Source organism: Carcharodon carcharias, chromosome 8, assembly GCF_017639515.1.
Source record: "Carcharodon carcharias isolate sCarCar2 chromosome 8, sCarCar2.pri, whole genome shotgun sequence".
NCBI lineage: Eukaryota > Metazoa > Chordata > Chondrichthyes > Lamniformes > Lamnidae > Carcharodon > Carcharodon carcharias.
This window is the reverse complement of record NC_054474.1, coordinates 29,501,895-29,529,787: the sequence shown is the minus strand read 5'-3', so window position 1 is coordinate 29,529,787 and position 27,893 is coordinate 29,501,895. Positions and strand designations below refer to the sequence as shown.

At 42.2% G+C, this 27,893-nt stretch overlaps 1 protein-coding gene across 2 annotated transcripts in view; it reads left to right on the top strand.

The window, feature by feature from the left end:
* Window positions 1-27,620, top strand: part of sgcd (sarcoglycan, delta (dystrophin-associated glycoprotein)) — a 222,435-nt gene extending 194,815 nt beyond the window's left edge. The window contains exons 7-8 of one of the 2 annotated variants that reach the window (XM_041194274.1): window positions 6,354-6,477; window positions 24,291-27,620. In XM_041194274.1, coding sequence (XP_041050208.1) covers window positions 6,354-6,477; window positions 24,291-24,467 — 301 coding nt within the window. In that variant the 3' untranslated portion in view covers window positions 24,468-27,620. Of the gene's footprint in view, window positions 1-6,353; window positions 6,478-10,934; window positions 11,138-24,290 lie in introns of those variants that run through there. The other variant, XM_041194275.1, reaches the window with a different exon arrangement.
* Window positions 27,621-27,893: the final 273 nt, after the last annotated feature.

The window sequence follows — 27,893 nt, the reverse complement described above, 5'->3', positions numbered from 1 at the left end:
CTGCCTTCTTGAACCGCTGCAATTCATGTGGTGTAGGTACACCCACAGTGCTGTTAGGAAGGGTGTTCCAGGATTTTGACCCAGCAACAGTGAAGGAACGGCAATATATGTCCAAGTCAGGATGGGGAATGGTTTAGAGGGGAAGTTCCAGGTGGTGGTCCCAACCATCTGCTGCCCTTGTCCTTCTAGATGGTAGTGGTCGTGGGTTTGGAAGGTGCTGCCGAAGGATCCTTGGTGAGGGGCGAATGTCCTGCCTACAGACAACTAGCGCTTGTTGAAGCATTAAATGGCTGCAGGACAGGCAGCATCAGTGGGGATAAAAACAAAAAACTGCAGATGCTGGAAATCCAAAACAAAAACAGAATTACCTGGAAAAACTCAGCAGGTCTGGCAGCATCGGCGGAGAAGAAAAGAGTTGACGTTTCGAGTCCTCATGACCCTTCAACAGAACTAGGTGAATCCAAGGAAGGGGTGAAATATAAGCTGGTTTAAGGTGTGGGGGGGTGGGGAGGGTTGGGTTGGGGGAGAGAAATGGAGGGGGGGGTGGTGTAGTTGTAGCGACAAGCAAGCAGTGAAAGAAGCAGATCATCAAAAGATGTCACAGACAAAAGAACAAAAGAACACATAGGTGTTGAAGTTGGTGATATTATCTAAACGAATGTGCTAATTAAGAATGGATGGTAGGGCACTCAAGGTATAGCTCTAGTGGGGGTGGGGGGAGCATAAAAGATTTAAAAATATTTAAAAATAATGCAAATAGGTGGGAAAAGAAAAATCTATATAATTTATTAGAAAAAACAAAAGGAAGGGGGAAGAAGCAGAAAGGGGGTGGGGATGGAGGAGGGATCTCAAGACCTAAAGTTGTTGAATTCAATATTCAGTCCGGAAGGCTGTAAAGTGCCTAGTCGGAAGATGAGGTGTTGTTCCTCCAGTTTGCGTTGGGCTTCACTGGAACAATGCAGCAAGCCAAGGACAGACATGTGGGCAAGAGAGCAGGGTGGAGTGTTAAAATGGCAAGCGACAGGGAGGTTTGGGTCATTCTTGTGGACAGACCGCAGGTGTTCTGCAAAGCGGTCGCCCAGTTTACGTTTGATCTCTCCAATGTAGAGGAGACCGCATTGGGAGCAACGAATACAGTAGACTAAGTTGGGGATGTGTCTCCACCAACTCTTCAGATGGCAGGAAGGGAAACCCCACCATCCTAAAAGTCCTGGCCATGGATTCTGACAGAGGGCCATCAACCTGAAATGTTAACTCTTTCTTTCTCCACAGATGCTGCCAAACCTGCTGAGTATTTTCAGAATGTTAAGTTTTTGTTTTCAGTTTTCCAGTATCTGCAGTACTTTTCTCTTGGTTACATTACAGTCGGTCCCCTGATTTATTGACATAAATGGCTGGCCTGCCCCCATTCTCTCCAGCGCTGACCCTTGCAATATTTTTAGTCCCTTTATTTTTCCAGTTGTGCTTCTTTACTGATACTAATTTCTCTAAATTTCCTCATTCCAACTAGATACTAGACTCCCCAGTATTTCTAGAATATACATATACAAAGCATTTTGTTGAATGCCATTTTTTCATTATTCCTCATTATAATTTCTCTTGTGGATGTTTCTAAGGGACTCACATTGATTTTTGCTAATCTCTTCCATTTGACAGACTATAGAATTTTTTTACAATATTTTTAATATCTCTTGGTAATTTAAACTCATATTCTACTTTTTCTTCATCAATTTCTTGATTATCCTTTGTGGAATTCTAAAAGCCTCCCAATCCTCAGGTTTAGTGCCCTTAGAATCATAGGGCTGGATTTTACAGGGCGTGGAGTTGGTGGGTGGTGGTGGTGGGGTCGTGGGGGGGGGTTGAGGGCATACTGCTCGCCATCCCCCAGCCTAAAAAATCGCTGACTGACGAAGAAAAAGACCACTCCGCAGCAATAATACGCTGCAGGTGGCAACAACCAGGAAAGTGTGGGACTACTGCCCCTCACTGGGAGGAGATCCTGCACTTGGGAGCTGCTAGCCAATTCGACCAGCAGCTCTTGTAATCCTAGCAGCACCACTGCTCTGTAATGCGCAATGCCATGACTGCAAGCAGGCCTGGGATGAAGACCCCATTGGATCCTGGGCTCAGCTAAGTCAGGGGTATTGGTTGAGGTGGGATCAAGTAGCTTGTGGTGAGGCAGGGGGAGGAGGCAAGGAGGGTGAGAGTGTGCGTTTTATAGTGCAGGTGGGTTAGAAGGAAGCAGAGTACTATCTTTAGGAGGGTCCCCGCGTTGCGCAACGGGCAACCCATAAAGATGGTACCGGCCTTTCTCCCGGCCTTTTTCAAAACCTTTTTGGAAGAATGGGCTGCCCACTCCTGCCTGCTTGCCCACACCAACCACATTGTGGCATGTACAGTGTAATATTGGGGTCAGTTGGTTTGTAAACAAGTTCAATTGACCCTTAACTATTTACTTCCATATGGTGGGCAGGCTGCCAATTTCCGTTATGGGGGACAGATCGGGGACGGGCGAGAGGGTGGTGGGCTTGTTACATTTCTTAGGTGCCCTCCTGCCCAAATCACAGCTGGCGGGAGCCATAATATCCAGCCCATAGAAACATAGGGCTGAATTTTGCCCTTGATGGGCGGGTGTGCCTGAGCCACTTGGCAGCCGGCGAGCAACTGATCGCCGCCGCCGAAACGGGCCCTGCCACCATTTTACGTGAGTGGGCCAATTAAGGCCCGTCCAGTGTGACGCCCGACGGGAAGCGCTATGCGTTTCCTGTGCTGCCTGGGGTGGGGATTCCCCAACTGCGAGAGAGCGCACAACTCCCTGAGGCTAAGTGGTGCCTCAGGGAGATCACTGAAAGGCTGTGAAAGATTAAAAATAGAACATTAAAAAAAAGCATTAACATGTCCCCTCTCATGCGAAAATGTCACAAGAGATGGGACATGTTAATGAAGCACACAAAAACTTTATTAAACCTTTTTAAAATCCGATATCAAACCTCATTCCTCCACTGGATGAGGTTTGTTAAAAAAATCACTTACCCGCCTGCCCATTGGGCCCATGCGCCGAGCAGAAGTTCACATGGGTTCCTCAAAATCCTCATCAATTGGTGACTTAATGGCCTTAACAAGGCCTTTAATTAATGGTGGGTCCGCATCGCACTGCATAGCGCACCCGCCGACCTAAACATCGCGATGCCACGTGCTGATGTCGGGACGCTCACGCGACATTTTAAGCGCTGATGTGCGAGCCCTGCCACCCGCGCCTCAGCCAGAAAATTCAGCCCATAGAACGGGTGCAACACAGAAGGAAGTGATTCAGCTCATCATGCCCATGCCAGCTGTCTAGAAGAGCTACTCAGCTAGTCCCACTACTCCGCCTTTTCCCCAAAGTCCTGCAATTTGTTTTCTTTACAGATAATAATCCAATTCTCTTTCGAAGATCTTGATTGAATCCGCCTCTCAGGCAGTGCAACCCAGATCCTAACCACTTGCTGCGTAAAAAATGTTTTCCTCATATCGCCATTTTTCTTTTATTCCTCCAGGGCATGTATGTTCATTGCAGACTTTGATGTAATCCTTTAAATATTTGCCATACTGCCAAAAATTGGAAAGAAATAAGAAATGTAATTGACTAGGAAGTTAGTTTCTGCTGAAATGCCATTGGGCTGATTTCCCAATCCTATATGTTGTTGAGCATTCCACACTGCTAATGATCAGGAAATGTAAATCATGAATGACAATCAAGCTGATGCCAGTTTTCCTATCATTTAGTTAACATGTTAAGTATTGGAAACTTTGTATAATTGAGCCACGTGAATTTGAGGTAGTAGCGATCCTGGGACTGCAACGTGTAGCCTCCTGGCTGACAACCAAGTTAACTGAACTTCCGAACAAGTTCTGTCGAAGGGTCATGAGGACTCGAAATGGCAACTCTCCTTCTCCGCCGATGCTGCCAGACCTGCTGAGTTTTTCCAGGTAATTCTGTTTTTGTTTTGGATTTCCAGCATCCGCAGTTTTTTTGTTTTTATTCCTGAAATATTCTGAAGACAATATTCTGACAAATATTGTCTTGTGCTTCTGCCAAAATTATTGATAAGTATGTTTTCTGTTTTAAACTAATTTGCAGCGGATCAATAAGTAGAAACCTCCAAGCACAAAATAAGTTAGATTTTGTTCTGAATAAATAATGCATGATACTTAAGGGCGGCTAGATCAGTATCTATCGTACAATCTTCACTTCAAGGAAGAACTTCAGAAATCTGTGGTTTCTCAAAATTCTGAAAGCTATCTAATTGAAGCACCAAAGTGTGCCTAATGCAGCCAATTCCAGAAAGATTGTGATAGTGCACAAAAAGAAAGGATGGTTACTATCTTAAAAGAAAAAAATAGTTTACATTAAACTGCTTAATTTTCATGTTAGGAGGAGGGCTGGCTTGAACTCCTACATGGTAGCAATTTGATAGACCAGCTTGGCTTTCAGGACGGTTTCAGAGGACAGTTAAGGGTCAAACCTGTTGCTGTAGGACTGGAGTCATGCGTTGGCCAGACTGGGTAAGGATGATGGATTTCCTTCCCTAAAGTTGGGTTTTTAAGACAATGGGGGGAATTTTCTCCCCCTCGGGGGGAGCTAAGCAGGTTCGGGCACGGACAGGTACACAGCTAATCACCACCCGCGACCAGCTGCGCACCGCAATTTTACGTGGGCGGGCCAATTAAGGCCTGTCCAGCGTGACGTGCACCCAGAAGCACTGAACTTGCACACGAAAGAATGTAGAAATCTCCCTGAGGCATGGAGCTGCCTCAGGGAGTTTAGTTTCCTTGTGAAAAAGTCAATAACTTTTTTTTAAAAATTATTCGGACATGTTCCCTCATGTGACAGTGTCACATGAGCTGGGACATGTCTACGAATTTTATCCAAAATTTTTATTAAAGTTTAAAAACCGCCCATGGATGAGGTTCCATGAAAAATGCGAAGGCTGCCTGGGCTCTTCGCCTATCCACCAACCTTAAGGTTGGACGGGCGGCCCTGTTAATTGTTTTAATTGCTGTTTAAGTGGCCTTAATAGGCCTTTGACAGTTCAGAGCACCTGACGTCACCGCTCATCATTTTACGCGTCAGCGAGTGGAATCCGCCCTTGCACGCCAAACAGAAGATTCTGGCCAATGTGACAGCTTCATGGTCACATACAGGTACCAGGTTTTTTTTTTAGTGTATTTTAAAAAAGACTGAATTCAAATTCTCAAACTGGATTAATATTTCATTAACTTAACCACTACACTGCTGTCAAGACATGGTTCAGGGACTGTTGTTTTCTACCCTTAAAGCTCACTTGGCAGATTTGTGCTGCTTCATTGTCTGCTGTCGTGCAGGCTATCACATTGCGCACCTTTAAAGATCATTTACAGTTCTAAGGCCCTTCTTTTCAATAATAGGGCAGATTTGCCTCCTTGTGGTTTTAAGGTGGCTAGCTGGCAGAGCATGCTGACCTGTCACCCAATATTGTCCAGAGGATGCTGTGTCCATTTTACAAATTGGGCCTCATTTATGTATGGCTAGTGGGTTGCAGCGGGAATTGGACATCTAGGGCAGCCCACCAGGTCCAGTTCTTCACAGTATTGGGTGACCTGGCCAGCCTCTGATCCTGGAAAAAGGTAGGTCAGGAGAGGATGGTTTGTTCTCAGGAGGCCCAGGGTATTTCTGGAGCTCTTCCTGACATGCAAGATATAAAACATCTAACTACTTATCTTGTGGACTCCTCGTTGACTAGAGCACCAATTGTTACTATGGGGAGAGTGGCATGTTGCCCGCTCTTCCCAACTGAATCCAGTGTACATCATAGAACTCTGATTCAGTTATTAAAGGGACCCATCACCTGGTTCAGTATTGGGCTTTGGGAGTATTTTATCATCAGTACGAATAAGCTGGTAAATCAGACCTTTTTTGGGCCATAACTGCCCTGTTTCCATGCAGGACACATCAGAATATCCCCCATTCAGCAATGTGATGATGTCGTTGCATCCCATTATGCATTGGCTCACAGACATCTGATAAACATCTAAGTTAGGATAACAGTGCCTCTTTAATCGACATATTCGCAAACAAAGTAAAAGTAGATAGAAAATCTCATCTGTGGCAAATATTAGCTTCAAAGGATCATTTCTCAGCCTGTTTGATTAAACACATCCATCATCTGCCAGTGAGATTGGCATCACTTCCTCAATCTTGAAGTAAGTGCTACCGAGGAATTTATATTATTACAAAAGATAATCATGTTCTCCACAATGTTTTTATTCAATAACTAACTGCTGAAAGAATAGTGACAGATACTGTAACTAACTCTGACATTTTGTGACCCTAGACTAGAATCACCTACACGTTCACTGACACTGGAGGCACCAAAGGGAGTTGAGATCCAAGCAGAAGCGGGTAACATGCAGGCTACTTGTCGAACAGAATTGAGATTGGAATCCGAAGATGGTGAGGTGGGTGAATAAAGGCATATTTGGCATTTATGCTTTAATATGAAATATTTATTTCTGATAAATTCTCATTGCCTATACAAATTCCAACATAAATACAGATACAGAAAGAATTTCCCTATCGATATGGTATTTTTGTGGGAGGAAATTTCTAATGTAGCTGCAAGATTTTTAACCAAAAACCACCATGGGATATGAGAATTTTGACAATTTTTTCCAGTTTTCAGGCTGTATGTGATCCTAAAGGATGATTGGGAGTGAGAGAAAGGGAAAACATTAAGCGAGTTTGCTCCAATATCTGAAACTAACAGTTGCGCCAAGTCCATGAAAGTAATGATCTGACAGCTTCAATTTAGTCCTTATTGAAAGCCAAATCACAGCACACAAAGATGTTTTAAATAAAACATTATGAAGTAATGATGCTATCGAGCTGGCTGTTTGTCCTGCTTTACCAGCATCAGTCAAGTGTGCATCACATTGCATTTTCAGCCTTGTGGAGAATGCATTTTATTTGAAAAGAACACCTGATAGCATCAACCATGACATAGAATGGGGGTGAAATTGGAGAGCTCTGACTTTCAGGTATGAACTGGGCACAATGAACTACCCTTACACTGGAACATGTAGGCCTGAGGCACATCCAATATTGGCGTCAGACCTCATCTATATTAGGCTGTGTATGTTTCATACACATTCCTAGGCATCTCGCCGATGAAGCAATTTTAAATTTCTGGGGTTCTTGCATCACCAACTGGGGCCATCATGTTGGACTCGGGTGAGGGTGAGACAATTGAGAGGTTGAGGTTAGGGAGCTGATTGGGAGAAATGGGGGTGGTGGCGATCTGGAGAGGGGAATGAAGATGGTAAGAGGAGTGGAGGTGATTGAGATGGGGAGGGAGATGTATGTGGGCCCAGAGTGTTCTTTGGGACTGCAGTGAAACTGGGAAAAATGCTCCTGCTCTTCCTAGCTCCACATTCCAGTAACTAATTATTTTCTATTAAAAATGACCTTTTTGGTGGCTCCTCCAGTGCTGCCTTTAAGGGCTGCCAGGTTAGGCCGCATGGAAACTTGGCTATCTGAATGCAGCTGGCCCATCTCGGGGTAGCCCAATTTTAGGAAGTGGCCATAAAACAGGCACTAGGCCCCTTATTTCCAGGCCTACTTTTAGATATGCCAGCCCTTCAGATATGGTGGGTGAAACACTTGTGGCACAACATGTACACGTATTCCCTGCCTGCCATCTGGAATGGCAACAGTTACTAGCCCAATTTACCCGTGGTACTGCAACATTTCAGCTTGGCCTATCTGTCCTCATTTCTCCAAAGACTGCCATTTTGTTTTATTGTGATACTTTTGGGAGTGCAGGCTGTTAAAGTTGATTCCAATTTTTGGAGTTCGTTGCCAGAATCCTGTGGAGATGTCAGAAGGCCAATTGTTGTGACTGAAAGCATGAGGAGGGGGTGGGACCCATTTTCTGGCAGCAGCTAATAAATTGGCTGCCAATTGGCGAAGTCAAACCCAAGGCAAGTAGCTTTCCCTTAATAAGAGGGTTTATTGGCTTGTTCAGAGTCAGTACCCATCACCCCCACCCAGTATCCCAGCTACCCCTTATTTATATGTGTTCAAATACCCATCACCCATTTCCCTTAACAATGTAATTGACATTGACAAAGCTTAGCAATATAATTAATAAGACATTGATATACTGTCCCTGGTAAGGATGGCATCCTGTACCCTAGAGCTGCAAGGCACAGGGACAGCAGCTCAGCAGCCTCAGGTAAGTGGTAAATCTGGGGCTGGCGGGGCCAGTCAGGCAAGCCAGGCAAAGGAGGGGTGCAGAGATCACTGAGGATAGTCGGCACCATTGGGTGCACCACAGGGATGGCCACTGCCACCAGGGGGCCTTTCCATGGGCTAAAGTAGGCTTGTCCAACATACGGCCCGTGGGCCCATGAAGCCCCTCAATGCAGCCCCTAGTTTTCAAAACGCCAGTCAAACAGGTAAGTTTGAGTGGAAGATTCTTCTGGGCAAGGGGAGCCGACGACGGAGTAGTTGAGGAGTGGGGGCCAGGGAGCCGAGGGTCGGGGAGCCGAGGAGCAGGGCCTGGAGGGCTGAAGGCTGAGGCCCAGAGAGCCGAGGAACAGGGCCGGGGGTGCTGAGGGCTGGGGAGCCAGGGGCTGGGGAACAAGACGCAAGGATCGAAGATACTGGGTGGCTGGGCCCAGGGAGCAGAGGTGCCGAGGAGCGGGGTGCAAGGAGCAGAGGTGCAGGGGAGAGGTGGGGGGGGGGCGCAGAACGCAGAGGTGCTGGGGGGGGGGGGGGGGCGCAGAACGCATAGGTGCTGGGGAGAGGGGGGGGCTGGCGCAGAACGCAGAGGTGCAGGGGAGGGGGGGGGGGGCGCAGAACGCAGAGGTGCTGGGGAGTGGATGTGCCAGGGCACGGGGCCTATGCAGGCCAGAGCGGGGCCCAATCAGGCCAGAGGGGGGCCCAAGCATCCAGAGCCGGAGAGGGGCATGAGGCAGCCAGAATGGGGATCAGGTGCGCCAGAGTGAAGCATAAGGCTTTGGGAGCAGGGTCCTCTGGCATCCGAGTAAATGAGTGACTGGAGAGTGTGTGTGTGTGAGAGAGAGAGTGTGAGCGGATGAGGGGCAGGTGGAGAGAGTGTATGAGTTGGTAGAGGGGGTGAGGGTCTGTGAGGGTGGGTGAGAGAGTGTGGGGGGGTGAGAGAGTGTGAGGGGGTAAGAGCATGAGGGGGTTAAGAGGGGAGAGAGAAATTGTGTTGGGGGGAGACAGTGTGCGTGTGGGGAGTATGTGTGCAGGGGCAGAATGTGTCCATAATTCTGGATCGCTCCCAGGTTCGTGGTTCTCATTCACCCTCACCCACACACATCATCATGCACTTTCATCCATTCTCACAGTGGGTGAGGGTGAATGAGTGATCACCCTGAGACTTGGAGTGAACCAGACACACCATCACCCTATTACACTCTAATACTCATCTTTATTTATTTTTCCATTTTCTCTGCTCAGTAAGTTGTCTCTTTTCATACCTCAGTTATTTTTCTGAAATTCACGTTTAATGTTATGCAAAATTTGTCCTTCCAAAATTTGTTCATTGGCTCCTTAAGTGAGAAAAAAATTCAAATGTGGCTCCCCACCTGAAAAGGTTGGACAAAGCAGGGCTAAAGGTTACCTTAAGTGGCTTCTTCACCTGCCATCTTTCTTACCACTTACAAATTGGCAGGCCAGCCAACACCTTCTCACACCATTTTGCCAACCTTCACACCTCCCAACCCACCCCCATGAACTGTCAAAGTCCCATGACACCGGATCAGGAACATGCAGCGGCGAAGTTCTCTGAACAGCTAGGAAGACTGCAGTTGAAATTTATGGAGATGAGAGATCAGCTCTTGCTTCAATGAGTAGGAGACAATCAACGGACTGAGTTTATATTTAGAGAGCCCACATACTTACTACAGATTTAGATGAGGATCTTTCTAAAATCATTGCACTCCAAATTAATTACTGAGCAGTCCTGAAGCAATTCTACAAAACAAATGCTGTTTCGGTCAGAGCAAGAAGTTCAGTGACAGCTTAATTTCTAATTGCTTTGCACCACAGAAAGTTCTACGGTGAATTAACAATTTAGTGGATTTTATAAATGGTGAAACTAGGTGACATCAGACCGGTTGATGTTTTATGGCTTTGATAGCACGGAGAAAATACTTGAAAATCAGAATTGAGCAGGCCTCAGCAATTGAAATCTCTGGTCAGGCTGATGATAAATTGAGTCTCAAAGCCTTCTATGTAAAATTTCAGTTAGAATCTCGGTTCAAAAATTTAACATTTATTTCATCTTTTTTTAGTTAAGCTTTCAAATATGGTTTTTAAATGGCTAGAATTATTTCAACTTGGGTTTTCAGTTTTGCTGTGGCTGTGCAATGTGTTCATATTTGCTGAGAAATGTGATTATTGGATTGGATGCACCCCTCCTCATCACACAGTTGTTAACATGTGTGGTTACTAAGAACCAATCAGAAAACCACTCAGAACATCATTGTCACAGAATTATCCTTGCATACAGGTACAAAAAATGTTATATGGTATTAGAATGGAGGAATTGAGTTATTCGCCACAGAATTTCTAGCCTCTGAACTGCTTTTGTAGCCATTGTATATGGCTGTTCCAGTTCCTGGTCAATGGTAATCCCCAGGATGTTGATAGTGGGAGATTCAGCAATGGTAATGCCATTGAATGTCAAGGGGCAATGATCAAATTCTCTCTTGTTGGAGATGGTCATTGCCTGGCACTTGTGTGGTGTGAATGTTACTTGCCAATTATCAGCCCTCCATTCTTCCTACCAAAATGTGTGACCACATACTTGTGTATAATGAAGTTCGTTTGTCAATTACATGTCCATCCTGCAAGTTTATTAATGTCTTCCTGTATTTTATTACAGTCCTTCTCTGTATTAACTACAACTCTCAATTTGAAGACAGCCGCAAATTTGAAATTGTATTTCCGGTTCCTGAATCTAAATTGTTTATGTCGTGAACAATAACAATCCCAGCACCAATCCTTGTGAAACATATCCCACCATTTATAATCCAGATAGCTACCTTTAACCCTTGTTCTGTGTTTTCTGTTTTGTAGCTAGTTTTTCAAATTCATTTACGGAATGTAGGCATCGCTGGCTGGGCCAGCATTTATTGCCCTTCCATAATTACCCTTGAGAAGGTGATAGTGAATTTTCGCAGTCCATGTGGTGTAGGTACACCCACAGTGTTGTTAGGGAGGGAGTTCCAGGATTTTGTGTCTTTTGCTACAAGTCCACTAGTTCCACATGTCCTGACTTTATTCATAAATTTTCTGTGCAGTTGCTCATCCTGGAACTTCCTATCTTATTGCACAGTCAGGGTACCTTCACTACACGGATTGCAGCAGTTCAAGATGGTTGCTCACAAGCACCTGCTCAACGGCACTTAGTGATGGGAAACAAATGCTGCCCTTGCCAGCAATCCCCAGATCCCTTGAATGAATTTTTTTTTAAAAAAGGCTTTTTGGGATTCAAGACATATTACATTTTATCTGCCATAATTAATGTTTGCATTTATAAAATGTACAATCCTTTTGCAATTAATAAAATACAAAATGCTGTCACTGTTTATAAATGTGCACAATCTGTATTCATAAATATATATTTACAATCAATGCATAGCTTTTTCTTCAATTATAAGATGTGCCATACTTTCAGTTAATAAAATCCAGAGTTCTTTCACAGTTAATAAAATCAACAGGATTCTCATATTGCTATTCCATTCACACTATTCTCATAGTTGGTAAAATGCACCAAACTAGCAGTACTCTCCACAGTATTCTCAATTAATAAAATGTACGGTACTATCAATATTAATACATCCACTGTCATCTCACATTCAATAAATATACAGTACTCTAATAGTCATAATAAATGCACAATATCCCCTTTCATAAATGGAGAGTAAGCACAGTTAATATATGTCCAGTATTCTCAAATAATAAGTGCATCCTCACAGCTAAAAATGCACCATGCTTTCAGTTAATAAATGCATAGTGTACTCAGCATTAATAATTATACAATATTTACATTTTTAGAATGCACAAAATTTCCAATATTAACCAATAAATTGTACTCTCATAGTAAATAAAAATATGTATAAATAAATCAGAGTTCCTAACTGTAATTTTAGAAACTGCTGAGGGTGTTGTTCCAGTCGAATTTCTGTCACCTTTTAAAGTTCTCTTCCTTGTCTTCTTCAGATTTATATGGAATAATATAGTTAGAAATTGACATCAACATTCTGGCTGTCAGCCAGTCATATTCTTGCCTGTTCAGTAAATTCAACTCTCCAAAAGTCTCCTTATCGTGATTTTTTTTGTGTGTGGTTTCAAGCTTCATTGTCATGTGTGCAACTCTTTTGTTTTCTTTAGTGAGATAATTACATTGGATATTGATTTGAAGTATGGAAGCAATAAAAGGGTAAAATGTCAGGAATTCACCTTATAATGTCTATTTTCCCCTACCAAAGTGGCTGAAAATCAAACCTCAGGCTTGATGGGGTAGATCTTGACTTCAGCTCTGCTATTCCTCCCTTCTTCCCCCACAATAAGTAAGGGAACCCTTTTTTATAACTTTGTTCATGGGATGGGGGTGCCACTGGCTGGACCAGCATTTATTACCTATCTCTAATTGCCCTTGAGAACTGAGTGGCTTGCTAGACCATTTCAGAGGCCATTTAAGAGTTAACCACATTGCTGGGGGTCTGGAGTCACACGTAGGCCATCCAGGTAAGGACACCAGATTTCCTTCCTTAAAGAACATTAGTGAACCAAATGGGTTTTTACGACAATCGACAATGGTTTCCTGGTCACCATTAGACTTTTTAATTCTATTTTTTTTTGTTTATTGCATTGCAACTAGGAACAGCATCTAGGAATGACAACCCCACAGATAACTGTGAGCTATTATTGAAACCTCCAGACAAGGTTTTGATTTCAAGATCTGGGTGTACCAGCAGATTACTTCTACGCTGTGGAGACTCATAGATTCACCAGTTCTATATACTTATGCAGTGGTAACTAAACATGAACATATATTGTGAATAGTTATACTATTTTGGAAGGGGTAAAGTATATTTAAAGAGAAAGGGAGGTGTTGTAATATGCCTTGAAGGGCTAGCAACATGACATCATTATTTATAAAATTCAAATTTCACCATCTGCCATGGTGCAATTCAAACCTGGATCCCCAGAGCATTAAGATAAAAACATAAAGCTCTGAAAAAGAGTCATACGGACTCAGAACATTAACTCTGTCTTTCTCTCCACAGATGCTGTTAGGCCTGCTGAGTTTTTCCAGCATTTTCTGTTTTTGTCTCCAAAGCATTACCCTGGGTCTTGGGATTATTATTCCAGCGACAATACCATTACATCACTGCCTCATGTCCAACTCCATTCCCTGCCCCATTAAACAGTGAGTGTTACTGCCCCACTATAACTCTCTCCCCAATCCTTAATTGTCCAAATATTCCTACTTCTTTTATTCCACTTTTAATCTTTCCCTTGCTTCGTTCTCTTCTCAACCTCCCTCTCAATTTCCTGACCCTCCCATTGCCAGCCATCACATTTCTCTCCTTATCTTTTTGCCATCCATCTCTATCTCTTCCACATCCTTCAATTCCACATCTCCTTCTTCCATCCTCAACACTTTTACCTCCTCCTTCCCATCCCAATAACCTCCTTGTAGCCCCATCTTCCCCCTCCTGTTCTATATCCTTTCCTTCACCCGTACACTTTTCCCACCCCATCATCTTCTTCCTGTCATGTTATAATGATATAAGCACCAATCACTCATAAGGGATTGTGCAAACGCATTGTTGGTTCAGAAATTTAGACAAGGCACATGAGAACATTTATACAAAGGTAGAAAGCTTGAAAATATCAGCAGCAGAGTTGTGTGTGTGCTCTGCTCAAAAGCAAAAGTGAAATTAATACTGGATCATATGACACACTTGCCTTCCAGTGATGTCATGCTGCTATCATTTAAAGGCATATTAGAACATCCCCCCTTCTTTTTAAATATACTTTCCTCCCTTCCAAAGTAGTATAACTATTTACAATACATGTTCATGTTTAGTTACCATCACATCAGTGTATAAAACTTATGAATTTATGAGTGTCCATAGCATAGAAGTAATCTGCTGGTATGCTCAGATCTTATAATTGTAACCTTGTCCAGATGTCTCTTTAATAACTCACAGTGATCTGTTGGGTTGTCATTCTGGGATGTTGTTCCTGGTTGCATTTTGGATCTTGTCCTTGATGCAATACAACTGTACAGTGGTTGAGGAGCTGGAATGGATATGATTTGTCCTTGGTTATACCTCACTGTTGCGCCTTTGAATGTAATGACTTCATAGGATGATGGTTCTGAGCAAATCCTTGTTACCTCAGCTGGTTGCCACGTACCTTCTGTGGGACCCTGGATGCAAATTTGTTGTAGCAACTATAAACCTGGCAATTCTGTACCCGTACTTTTATTGTGCACATTGATCATCTTCTTGTGCAGTTTTAAAAGTTACTCTCTAGTTTCCAACAAAATAGAATGGGTAAGAGTAGGTAAATAGGTATGCACTGATCTGCCAACCATGAGCTCTGCCGGATGTTGGAATAGCTACACTTAAAGGTGTCCCTCTCAGATGTAACATTGCAATGTATAGATCTTGCTTGGTCTGTCTATTTTTTAAAATTTGTGATTTCACCATGTGAATCATCCATTCAGCTAGGCCATTAAATCTGGGGTAATGAAAAGAAGAAGTAGTGTGATCAATATTCTACTTCTCACAGTTACCCTGAAATGGCTTACTAATAAATTGAAGACTGCTATCCATAGTGATCTCTCTAGCACACCAAATAAACTGCACATAGCACGACAGCTGTGCTTGATATGTTATGCAATTGTCAAATAATAGGGTACTTGGTAAAGTAGTCAACGATGTTGATGAGGTCAGTGCCATGGACATGAAAGAGGTCAGGTGCAATTTTGGACCGAGATTGGGTAGGAACATCATGTGGAATCAAGGAATCGCAGAACCGTAACAGTGCAGAAGGAGGCCATTCAGCCCATTGAATTCTCTCTGGCTCACTGAAAGAGCAATCTACCTGATCCTATTCCCTTACCTTATCCCAGTAACCTTGCATATTCCTATCAGATAGCAATCCAATTCCCTCTTGAATACCTCAATTGAACCTGTCTCCACCATCCTTTCAGGAAGTTGATCCCAGACTCCAACTACCCTCTGGGTGAATTTCTTTTACCTCACATCACTTCAACTCCTTTTGCCCATTATTTTGAATCTGTGCCCTTTGATGTACTCTTGAGAGGGAACAGTTTCTCACTATTTACCCTGTCCATACCCCTCAGGATCTTGACTATCTCTATTAAATCTCCTCTCAGCCTTCTTTTCTCTAAGGTAAAACATACCCAACCTCTCCAATCTGTCCCCATAGCTACAGTTGTTTATCCCTGGAATCATTCTTGTGAATTGCCTCTGTAATCTCTCCAATGCCTTCACATCCTTCCTCAAGTATGGCACACAGAACTGGATGCAGTACTCCAGATGGGGCATAAGTAGTGTCTTATACAGGTTTAACATGACCACCTTGCTCTTGTACTGAATTCCCTTATTAATAAAACTTAGGATACCATATGTTTTATTAACTGCTCTCTCAACATGCCCTGCCACCTTCAATGACTTATGTACATATACACCGAGATCCTGCCTGCACCTCCTTTAGAGTTGCTCCCTTTATTTCATACTGTCTCTCCACATTCTTCCTGCCAAAATTAATCACCTCACACATCTCTGCATTGAACTTCATCTGCCATTTGTCTGCCCATGCACTAATATATCTGTGTCCTTTTGAAGTTCAAAACTATCCTCATCACAGTTGACAACGCTTCCAATCTTCGTATCATTTGCAAATTTTGAAAGCCTGCACATCACAGGCTAGGTCATTAATATATATCAAGAAGAGCAAGGGTCCCAAGAATTCCATTACAGGCCATCCTCCAATCTGAAAAACAATCATTTATCACCACTCTCTGTTCCCAGTCACTCAGCCAATTTCTTATCCAAGTGCCTACTTTCCCTTTTATTCCATGAGCTTGAATTTTGCTCACAAGTCTGTTGTGTGGCACTGCATCAAATGCCTTTTGAAAATCCATATATACCACATGCCCTTTTCCTCACATCACAACAGCATTGTCCTTATCAACCTTCCCTGTAACCACCTCAAAAAACTCCAGCAAACTAAAGTCAAACTGACTGGTCTGTAGTTGCCGGCATTATCCTTGCAACCCTTTTTGAGCAAGGGTGTAACATTTGCAATTCTCCAGTCCTCTGGCACCACCCCTGTGTTTAAAGAAGACTGGCAGATTATCACTAGAGCCTCTGAAATTTCCACTCTTATCTCTCTCAGTATTCTTGGATGCATTGCATCCTGCCCCGGTACCTTATCAATTTTAAGTAAAGATTGCCTTTCTAACACCTCATCCTTCTCAATTCTAAATTCCTCATGTGTACCAGTTACCTGCTCTCTCACCTTAACCTGGGTAGCATCTTCTTCCTTTGTAAAGACAGATCCATGTACTTATTTAATACCTCCGCTACTTCTCCTGCCTCCACATGCCAGTCTCTTTTTTTATCCCTAATTGGCCCTGCCCTTTTTTTATAACACCTTTTTATTGTTTACATGCTTATAGAAGACCTTGGGATTCCCTTTTATGTTCTATGCGAGTCTCTTTTCATGCTGTCTCCTTGCTTTACTGATTAGATTTTTCACTTCCCCTCTGGTCCTTCTATATTCAGCCTGATTGTCCATTGTAGTTTCTATCTGCCATTTGTCATACATGTACTTCTTTCTTCCTTTTCACCTTCACCCCTATTGCTATCGTTATCCAGGGTGTTCTAGATTTATTTGTCCTACCTTTCCCCTTCAAGGGAATATACCTTGACAAGGCTTGCAATACTATCCCTTTGAAGATAGCCCATTGTTCAGCCACCCATCTTTTCTGCCAACATTTGATTCCAACTTACTCAACTCAGATGCATTCTCATCCCATCAAAGTTGTCTTTCCCCCAATTAATTATCCCTGCTCTGGATGGCTCCTTGTACTTCTCCATGGCCAACCTAAACCAATGGTCATTGTCCCCTAAATGCCCTCCCACTGTTATTTGATCCACTTGGGCCAACTCATTCCCCAGAACCAGGTACATCTGTGCCTGCCCCTCATCAGACCAGAAACGTACTGCTGCAGAAAATTATCCTGAATATGCTCCAGGAACTCTCATCCTTCTTCACCCTTTGCACTGTTCCTAACCCAGTCTATATTTGGATTATTGAAGTTCCCCATTATAATTACTCTATAGTTCTTGCACCTCTCCGTAATTTCTTTGCAAATTTGTTTCTCTACACCCCTTCCGCTAGTTGATGGCCTATATACTACACCAATCAATGTTATTGCACCTAATCAGTGGTTCTTTATGCTGACTTGGCATGTGCTCTTGACATGTCTCACACTTCTTGAAAATTACCTCAACGTCATTGGTCATACCCTGTCAACAGAGTGTCTCTCTTGCAAGTCTTTTCATCTGATCCCTGCCCATGTAGGAGTGTTGAAGTTGCTGAAGAATATCAGGTCACAAATATTTTGGTATGAAGACCTGCCTGCCTTTAAAAATGACTCCTTTGGAGATCCTAGCTCATCCTGGTAAGGCCAAACTTGTCTCACGCATTCGTGGAAATACTGAGTTAAATCAGGCCATCCTTCAGTGATGGCTTTCAACAGTTTCTGTACTGTGTAATCTTTCACCTTTTCTTCTTGTAGCTGCTGGCATTTATGTTGTGCAGACTATACCAGATCAACTGACAGACTTGCATTCCCATGCAAGTGTAACTTTGCAGCTACACTGAAACTGCCAAATTTGTTGAAATATTCTGGATGTTTTGATGTTGGGTCATGAACTGAGGTGATAGGAATAGTTTGTGAGGTTGAACTGCCTTGTGATATATAACTAATTTCATGAGTTGTTAATGGTGAACAAATGTTTCACAACATCAATCTTGTGGAAAACTTAGAAACTGTCACACCATCTGAGGTGTTTGCCAAGATTCAAATTATTTATCCTAAGAGAGTTGGCAACTATTCTTTTTTCTTATTTGTTCATGGGATGTGAGCTTTGCTGGCTAGGCCAGAATCCATTGCCCATCCCTAATTGCCCTTGAGAAGGTGATAACTTTGCAGCTACATTGAAACTGCCAAACTTGTTGAAATATTCTGGATGTTTTGATGTTAGGTCATGAACTGAGGTGATAGGAATAGTTTGTGAGGTTGAACTGCCTTGTAATATATGACTAATTTCATGAGTTGTTACTAGTGTGAGGTCATGGCATGGCAGTAGACCGAAAATTTCCGCTGCTTTAGTCCCTACAATGTAAAACATCTGTGACACTCAGGAGAATTGATTGTACTTGCACTCCAGTGCTATAGATCCTGAACCATTGTACGCAAAAATTTGCACAGTAGTAGGTTTTGCCATAATCCTCCACATCTGCGGGTGCATGTCTTTTAGAATTTGCAGGGGTAGTATGTTGGCATTTTCCCCTTTGTTAATCTTGGTGAATAACAAATAGTTATGTTGGGAAAGGTGGTGGCGAAGTGCTATTGTCACTGGACTAATAATTCAGAAACGTAGGGTAATACTCTGGGGACCTGGGTTCGAATCCCACCATGAAATTTGAATTCAATGAAAATTCTGGAATTGAAATTCTGATGATGATTGTGAAACCAGTATTGATTGACGTAAAAACCCATCTGGTTCACTAATGTCCTTTAGGCAAGGAAATCATCTGTCCTTAACTGGTCTGGCCTACATGTAACTCAGCAATGTGGGTCTGGAGACTCTTAAATGCCCTCTTAAATGGCCTGGCAAGCCACTCAGTTGTCACTATGGGTGTACCTACACCACATGGATTGCAGCCATTCAAGAAGATAGCTCATCACCTACTTCTCAAGTAGGCAAAACCTACTACTGTGCAACTTTTTGCGTACAATGGTTCACTAATTCCATGTTCAGGATCTATAGCACTGGAGTGCAAGTACAAGAAATTCTCCTGAGTGTCACAGATGTTTTATATTGTAGGGACTAAAGCACCGGAAATTTTCGGTCTACTGCCATGCCACGACCTCACACTAATAACAACTCATGAAATTAGTCATATTTCACAAGGCAGTTCAACCTCACAAACTATTCCTATTACCTCAGTTCATGACCTAACATCAAAACATCCAGAATATTTCAACAAGTTTGGCAGTTTCAATGTAGCTGCAAAGTTACTACCTTCTCAAGGGCAATTAGGGATGGGCAATGTATTCTGGCCTAGCCAGCAAAGCTCACATCCCATGAACAAATAAGAAAAAAGAATAGTTGCCAACTCTCTTAGGATAACTAATTTGAATCTTGGCAAACAGCTCAGATGGTGTGACAGTTTCTAAGTTTTCCACAAGATTGATGTTGTGAAACATTTGTTCACCATTCTTCAGCTCGTCATGAATATTTTTTTAATACATTTACAGGATGTGGGCATCACATTTATTGCCCATCACTAATTGCCCTTAAGAAGGTGCTGGTGAGCTGCCTTCTTAAACCACTGCAGCCCCTGTGATGTAGATAAACCAACAGTGCTGTTAGGGAAGGATATCCAGGATTTTGACCCAGCGACAGCTAAGGAACGGCGATATATTTCCAAGTCAGGATGGTGAGTGGCTTGGAAGGGAACCTGCAGGTGGTGGTGTTCCCATGTTTCTGCTGCCCATGTCCTTCGAGATGGTAGCTGTTGTGGGTTTTGAAGGTGCTGCCTAAGGAGCCTTGGTGAGTTTCTGCAGTACATCTTGTAGATGATACACACTGCTGCCACTGTTCGTCAGTGGTGGAGGGAGTGAATGTTTGTGGAAGGGGTGTTGATCAAGCAGGCTGCTTTGTCCTGGATGGTGTCAAGCTTCTTGAGTGTTGTTGGAGCTGCACTGATCCAGGCAAGTGGAGAGTATTGCATCAAACTCCTGACTTGTGCCTTGTCGATGGTGGACAGGCTTTGGGGAGTGGTGCAGTACTCACCGCAAGATTCTTAACTTCTGACCTGCTTGTCATTTTCTGGTTTGCCAATCACCTCATGTATATGATTCTGACAGGATACTGGATAGTCATCCTTATTGCTTGAAGGTACCTATTATGTGCGGTCTGTTTGGATCAGTGCACAACTCTTTATAGCTGCATCAGTCTTTGCTCTAGTGCATTGCCACTGCCAATTCCCCTTTCTGCCACATGCCTTACAGAACTGAAGGAAGGCTAGGTGTTTCTTTGGTACAAGCAGAAGGCTACACCTCCCACACATCGTGCTAGACCTTGGTGCTCTAGTGAGTGACTTAGCATCTGTAATCTTCATCGACCTGCGATGATCGCTTTGTACTTACATCCATCCTTGAGTAGCACTCTGATGCTATATGTTTTGGGCTTGTCTAGCAGATCTTTTTGGAACGCTTCCATGGGAGTGGATGCGATCACTAGCTCAACAATTCTGTCTGCTAGCTCTGTGTCTGATATCACAGTACGTACCCTTTTCTCTGCATCTGCTAATGAAAGGCTCTATGGAATCTGTAGGCTGTTGTCAAAATGACATGAACTCCAATTGATGAATACAGAAGTTTAACCTGATTCTGGAACAGTCTTCCAGTGTAGTCCATATCTTTTGGGGATCCTTTAGCTCTTCTGCTATAAATCTTAAAAGCTGCATATATCATCTCTACCTTTAATGCCCATATACACCAGTCAAAATTACTTTGTTTTGCCCTCTCAAACTCAATATAAGTTTGCCCAGGCTGTTTTCTCATATTCCTAAATTTCTGCCTGTATGCTTCAGGAACCAACTCATATGCACTCAGAAAATTTTTCTTCACCACATCGTAGTTCACTGACATTTCTTCTGACAGTGAAGCATAAATCTCATGTGCTCTACCCAGCAACCTGGATTGTAACAACAATGTCCAGCTTTCCTGTGGCCATTTCATCTGTTTAGCGATCTTCTCAAATGAAGTAAAGAATGCTTCAACATCTTTCCTCAAACTTTGGGAGAGCTTGTACAAATTTAAACATCTCCCTACCGGGTTCCGATCTGGAAATAAGTCCTTCCTTGCCTTCTGATGTCTCTTTTTTAACTGCTAGCATTTAAAGCTGGAATTCTCTCTCTCTCTCTCTTTTACTCTTTCCTCCTTTTCTAACCTCGCCATTTCTAATTCCCTTTCCCATTTTCTTTCTCTCTCTCGCAAGCCTTTCTTTCATTTGCAACTGAATTTGAGCCCACCCCAACAACCCACCCCTTGGAGAACTCAGTCTCTCAGGTATTCCTTCCTATTTCAAATGCTGTACTATACCTTCAATTATGTTTGATTTCCTTACCCCCTGCATGCAATCCTAATTGTAACTTATCTGCCAATTCCATTAACTTAGCTTTATTTACCTTTTGAAAACCAACCAAAATTATAACTTCAATTCCCAGACAAGTCTTAGCAACTGCCAAAGCCATATTGCAGTCTCAACACTTTAAAAAAAACCTCACACCAACTCCTGAATTCAAAGGTAAAGGCAAGAGACTGCGGATGCTGGAAATATGAAACAAAAACAAAAAGTGCTGGAAAAACTCAGCAGGTCTGACAGCATCTTTGGAGAGCTCTGAAGAAGAGTCAAACGGTTGCAAAAAGTTAACTCTGTCTTTCTTTCCACAGATGCTGTCAGACTGCTGAGTTTTTCCAGCATTTTTTGTTTTTATTCCTAAATTCAAAGTCCTTCTTGTACTAGTAACCTTAAGATTCACCAATCCCAAACCAATCAAAGAATTTCAAATATATCCCAGAAGAGTCCCAGTTTTGTTATGGCACAGCAGGTGGTAAATGCTGAGCTGCTCAAATCCCAGAGGGAAACTTGAAACAGCTGCCACAGCTGTTTTGCAATTTGTATTTTTATTTCGAGATGTGTGCCTTGAATTCAGTAGTAATAAGTCCACCGAGTCTTAGAGGTTTTATTACAAAACTAAATCGAACAGTCTTTATTAGTAGAAAAGATTCTTAGCACACACATAGATCTACAATTTACTACTATAATAACTTGTTACTCCTCTAATTAATCTCACTCCCAGTTACATCTTCATTAAGGCAACAGTGAAACAAGATAGATTTCAACAGACCCAGGCAAAGCACACAATACCACGGGCAGGGATATGCACAATGAGTTTTCTTAGCTTCGGTTCCTGTAGACAGCAGCTTGATGCGTTGAAGCTGGACGTTTTTCACACTTGTTAGATCTTAGAATTCCTTCTCCTTTATACATGTTTCTCCCTTTTTAATGTAAATCCCATTGTTCCAATATGTCTTTGCAACTTTACTTTTTCCATAATATAAATCTTTCATACTGCTCATATTATCAGTAATCTTTGAGAAAAGTAAACACGCTGTTTGGCTTAACTGCTTCTGGCTAGGCGTAATGTCCCATCATCTCTTTGAAATCCACTACTCTGGTTTATCTAAAAATGCAAATGTTCCTCGCTCCTCATCAGCCATGGTAACTTATTTGGCATTTCAAACCTAGCTTCTCTTTTGATAACTCCAGAGCTCCAAACTAGCTTTCTGCAATTCAATTAAAACACCCCCACACACAATCTCACACAGAGAAGCTAATCCAGTCACACCATTAACTTACCTTTACAATCAGTCACAATAATATTATAAAATTATATTTTCATGCCACAAGGAACATGATAGCATTAATACAAAGGTGGAAAGCTTGAAAACATCAGCAGCAGAGCTGTGTGTGTGTGTGTGTGCTCTGCTCAAAAGCAAAAGTGAAACTAAGACTGGATTGCATGACACACTTCTGAATTAGTGATGTCATGCTGCTATCCCTTAAAGGCATATTGCAACACTACCCTCTCCTCACTTCCTCTTCTCTTCATCACTTATTCCTCCTCCTGCCATCTGCCTGTCCGAGTCCACTTATTCCCCTGTCTTTCAACCCTGATTGACTGAATACTGCAGTTGGCCTTGACTTCGCCCTGCAGAATGTCACTGATGTCTCAAAGACTACATCACACCAAAAATATATTGGTATCAATTTTACAACCATTGCTTCTGATGATCAATAAACCATGGGCTGTAGGTAAAGCAGATCATACCAAGAACCCTGGGGTCTGGTGCAGGATCATAACAAGTATCACTGGGGTCAGGCTGGCAGACCCCAGATCGGGGGAAGGGGAAACGCAGGGAGGAGAAGACCTTATGGAGGCCTCTGATGAGCTACCCTCCACCCCTCCCCATTGCCAGCCACCAGCCCAAGCAGTGAAAGCTGATGGGCTTCACACAGCACCGGCCTCCATGCGCCATAGGTTAAATCCCAGCAGTGGTGGGAAGTGGCCCATCCAGAGGCCTTCAATTGCCCACTTACGTGCTTCAATCAGCCTCTAGATTGGCCTCCCACAATCTTCCTTGCTATGAGGGTGGGCCGGTAGGTGCCAGGAACAGCACCCATAGCAGTGCACCCCCCTCCCCCCCATTCTGCAACCTGGCCATTAAATCAAGCTTGTGTTTGCCTGTTCAGATGGATATGAAAGAATTCATGATTTGAAGAGGAAAGGAGGAGCTTCCTGTTATTATGGCCAATATTACTGACTTAATTAGTATCTTCATAAGTGAAATTTATTGATAATTCATTCCTTTTATTTGTGGGATCATGCTGTGCACAATTTGGCTACCATGTTTCCCTGCATTAACAGCAGTGACTGCATTTCAAAACTAATTAATTGGTTATAAAATACTTTGGGATATCCTGAGGATAAAAGATTATAGAAATGCCCGTCATTTCTCCTTTTTTATCCCCAAAATAACTTTAAAATATAATATAAACCCATGGATAATTCAGCATTCAGCCAATATGCTAATGCGTATCCTGATTTTATGGAACACAGTATCCCAAGCCAAATGTCCTTACCGGTTTATACAAAATGGATGTGGAAAACAAAATGACTTTGACGTTGATCATAATTCTTTGATTTTTCAAAAATGTTTTGAGTTTAAGATTCTCATGAACTCTCATGTTCGCTGGTGACAGCAATGCAATTTTAAAAAAATATATGCAGATCTCATTTTTCATGTTTTTTTTGTCTCTTTCAGATCACTTTGGAAGCCAGAGAAATAAAATTACCTAGACTACCTATGGGGTCATACACTTCCTCACCGTCTGCTCGACAAAATGTCTTTGAGGTTTGCGTCTGCCCAAATGGAAAACTGTTCCTTTCACACGCAGGGGTGGGCTCCACATGTCAGATAGACAGCAGTGTCTGCCTATAAAGGAAGTTTTTTAAAAACCGCACAGGGACAAAATCCACGGCCATTGCCAGCAACGTTCAGGTCTATCGCATTTGGATGGTTACAGGTGGCCGTAGCTGCGTGGCGTGAGCCTGCTAGACACCTTGGAAAAGGTCTCCTAAATAGACACTTTGTGCTGACTGTCTTCAAACCCTGTTAAAATATTGTTTCAGTATAGGGGTTAAAAATGAAAAAGAAATCATTTATACTGAGACATGTTACTATAACATCTCTGTTCAAAGAGGGTGAAAAACAAATGTATGCCTTTGCCTTAACTGAATGCACTCAGCAAGGAAAGCACATTATTTTTAAGTTTCATGTGTGTAATTGGGAGTGCAAAGATTACAAAATGTGTAAACTGATCAAATCCCAGTACTGAAGTTAAACCCAGTAATCATCAGGTTATGGACTGTAGAAGTTTTGATTGTGTATATTAGGAACAAAAGGAGGTGGCTTAGCAGATGTCAGGGCAAGATACAGCTCATTTATTTTCTAATTTTAAGGTAGAGCGACAAGTTGGTGTGCTGGCAGGTATCAGTAATCACAACAATCCTGCTTTGAGGGAATTTTTTGTGGTACGTTACCAATGTACCCCAGTTATTCTGTTTCTTTAAAAACCTAACATAATTAAATGTTGACCTATTAATAAATTCTTCAGTTTTTAATTCAGTTTTTGTTTTTGGAAAGTTTGTCGAATCAACCTAGGCCGACACTTTAATGCAGTACAGAGAGGGTACTGCCTTGTCAGAGATGCAATCATTATATTGAGGTATTAAAGGCACTCTCTGCCTACTTTTGTGGATGTAAAAGAACTCATGGCACTATTCAAAAAACATGTGCCCTCCTTAACCAATGCCGCCATAAAAAAATCAGTTGCACAAACTGGTCATTCATCATAGTGCTATTTGCAAGACAGCTTCCACATTTCTATACATAATAGTGACGGCACTTCAAAATAATTAATTGTATGTGAGGTGCTTTTGAGAGACATAATAAGCTACATAAATGTAAGCAAGACCTTTATTGTTGTAACTTTAACAATATTTCAACATTTGTTTTTAAAAATTGTTGCTGGATCATTTTGATTTTTCACCCCCAAAATATTAATTTTGACTTTTTTTTGTTGTCATTGTAGATATTTTCCTTAATCATTAATTGAAAAAAATTTGAAGAATTTTTGAGAGGAGTATCTTCTCTTATTTTTCTCCCTCCTTTTTCATCCCAGCTCATCTCCAACTGGTCAGACCATCTGGAGACTGGTTCCAGGCTTCTACGAATCTTGTTCAATAGCCAGTTGCTTGCACAGGAACATGACACTAGTCTCCACAGGTAAATTTGGGGCAGAAAAGAACTTTCCCTCCTATTTTACCAGTGACAAAGTGGCTGGTCTTCCCTTGCCACTGTTCAGTCAGGCCAGACTCACTAGATAGGAAATCCAGTCAGCATGCAGCAAGTCGGAGTCTGAGTCATAGGTATTTGGGGTAGTGTCTTCTTCATTGAAGGCTGCTAAATTATTTAAACATATAGTTGGAGTTATTAATTAATGAATCCCCACTACATCCCAGAATATTAAACAGTTTGCAATTGGAACATTTGGGAAAAAGTGATTTAAAAGCAATTATATCACTGAGTCACTGAAAGCATTTGCTACTTTTTGACTCTTACCTCAGTTAATAAAGATAAGTTTAAAAAAAAACTGATTGAAATCATTCAAGTTGCTGCATATAAACTGTCTTCTGTGATCCAAACTCATCATAGCCATCAATACATAAAGCAATGTAACTTGCTGAACAGATAACTCCAATAGTTGAGCCTGTGCAGAGATAACCAGTAAAAATGTTAATGTCTATTTAACCATGTTGACATTTGAAAAATAAATAGCCAGATTAAAATCAACAGTGAAATAATAATTGATTCTTTTTGAAAATCCGCAGGAAACTGATTAACTAAAGACACTGATTTTACAGCTGTTGATGTAATGGACTACAGTCTACAGCCTGCTGATTGTGAGGGAACTGTAATCAGTGCACTCCTAGCGTGTATGTACTGGTGTGTTGTGGTAGATCAATAGAAAAATATTTTGAGGTTTTTATATATATTATATACCTATTTTATGGCTTTGAGTTACAGAGTAAGAAAGAGTCACAGACCAAAGACTGATGGGAATTCAGCCACACTGTCCATGTATCGTATGGTGCTTACTTTCATGACTCTGTGAGGGCTTGTAAGGTGTTGACTTACATCCTGTCAATAGGTACAAGACCAAGGCAGACCACAACAACAGGATTTGCAGAAATGAGCAAAATACAATGGAAAACTCTCAGGACCAGGGTGGGAGGTGAGGCCAGATCAGTGGATATATATATTATACATGTGTATCATTTAAAATGTTTGGAGTTTTCTTCAAGAACCGGATGCAAATGTTTAACACAAAGTCATGGGCAGCAAGTTACATTGCCTAAGAAAAGTGCAAGCTACTGTTAGCATTCAGGAAATCCCATGATGCCCATCAATACCAGTCACACACAAAGAGGAAACTGTTAACCATTAAATGGATATTGCCTGGATACTGCAATTTTCAACATTTTCCCCCCTTAACTGTTCCTGCACTTATCTGGATTTTTTTTTGTAAAGCACATTATTTTCTCTCAGTTTCCCCACTAGGATCATAACCTTCCTTGGTCCTTTTCCCTGGGCAGGATGTAGCATTGCTATTCTATAACTGGCCACGATTCACTGTCTGAGAGTGACTCCTAGGGATAATCAGAACAACTTGTAGTCATATTTTTATATTTTCCCATCCCTTATGATGGAATGGGTGACTCATGTATCCAGCGTCATCATACAGCTTAGGTTGGTTGAGTGCATGAGGAGGGCAGACCCTGCCACTGTCTACACAGCGCTACATCCACAGAGTTCTGAGATCCTTCTGGATCGTATCACCCCTGCAAGGTTTTTTTTAATGTTTGCCTTGCATATTGCATTATCTGCATAGTTAGAATTTAAACTGGAGCAAAATCAGGCTTTTTAAAACCTTTTTTTTTCTGGTGAACACCTGATTATCAGTCTGCTGTACACTATGATGTTTTCACAGACGGACCTTGTGGTCACAGAGAATAAAGCCTGTTCATTTTGGAAAAATTAATGTGTTCTTTTTATAAAAAAAGACAACAGCAGCTTGAGACTGATTTTTCTCATGGGTGGGTGGGGGGTGGGGTTGCAGGATTTTGGGAATGGAGTGCTGACAAAAAATATCAGTTACCTTCTTAAGGTTAAGATTTATTATTTCCACAAGACCCATCAAAAGGACCTTCCATACCCGCAACCTCTACCACCTAGAAGGACAAGGGCAGCAGATGCATGGAAACAACACCACCTGCAAGTTCCCGTCCAAGCCACCCACCATCC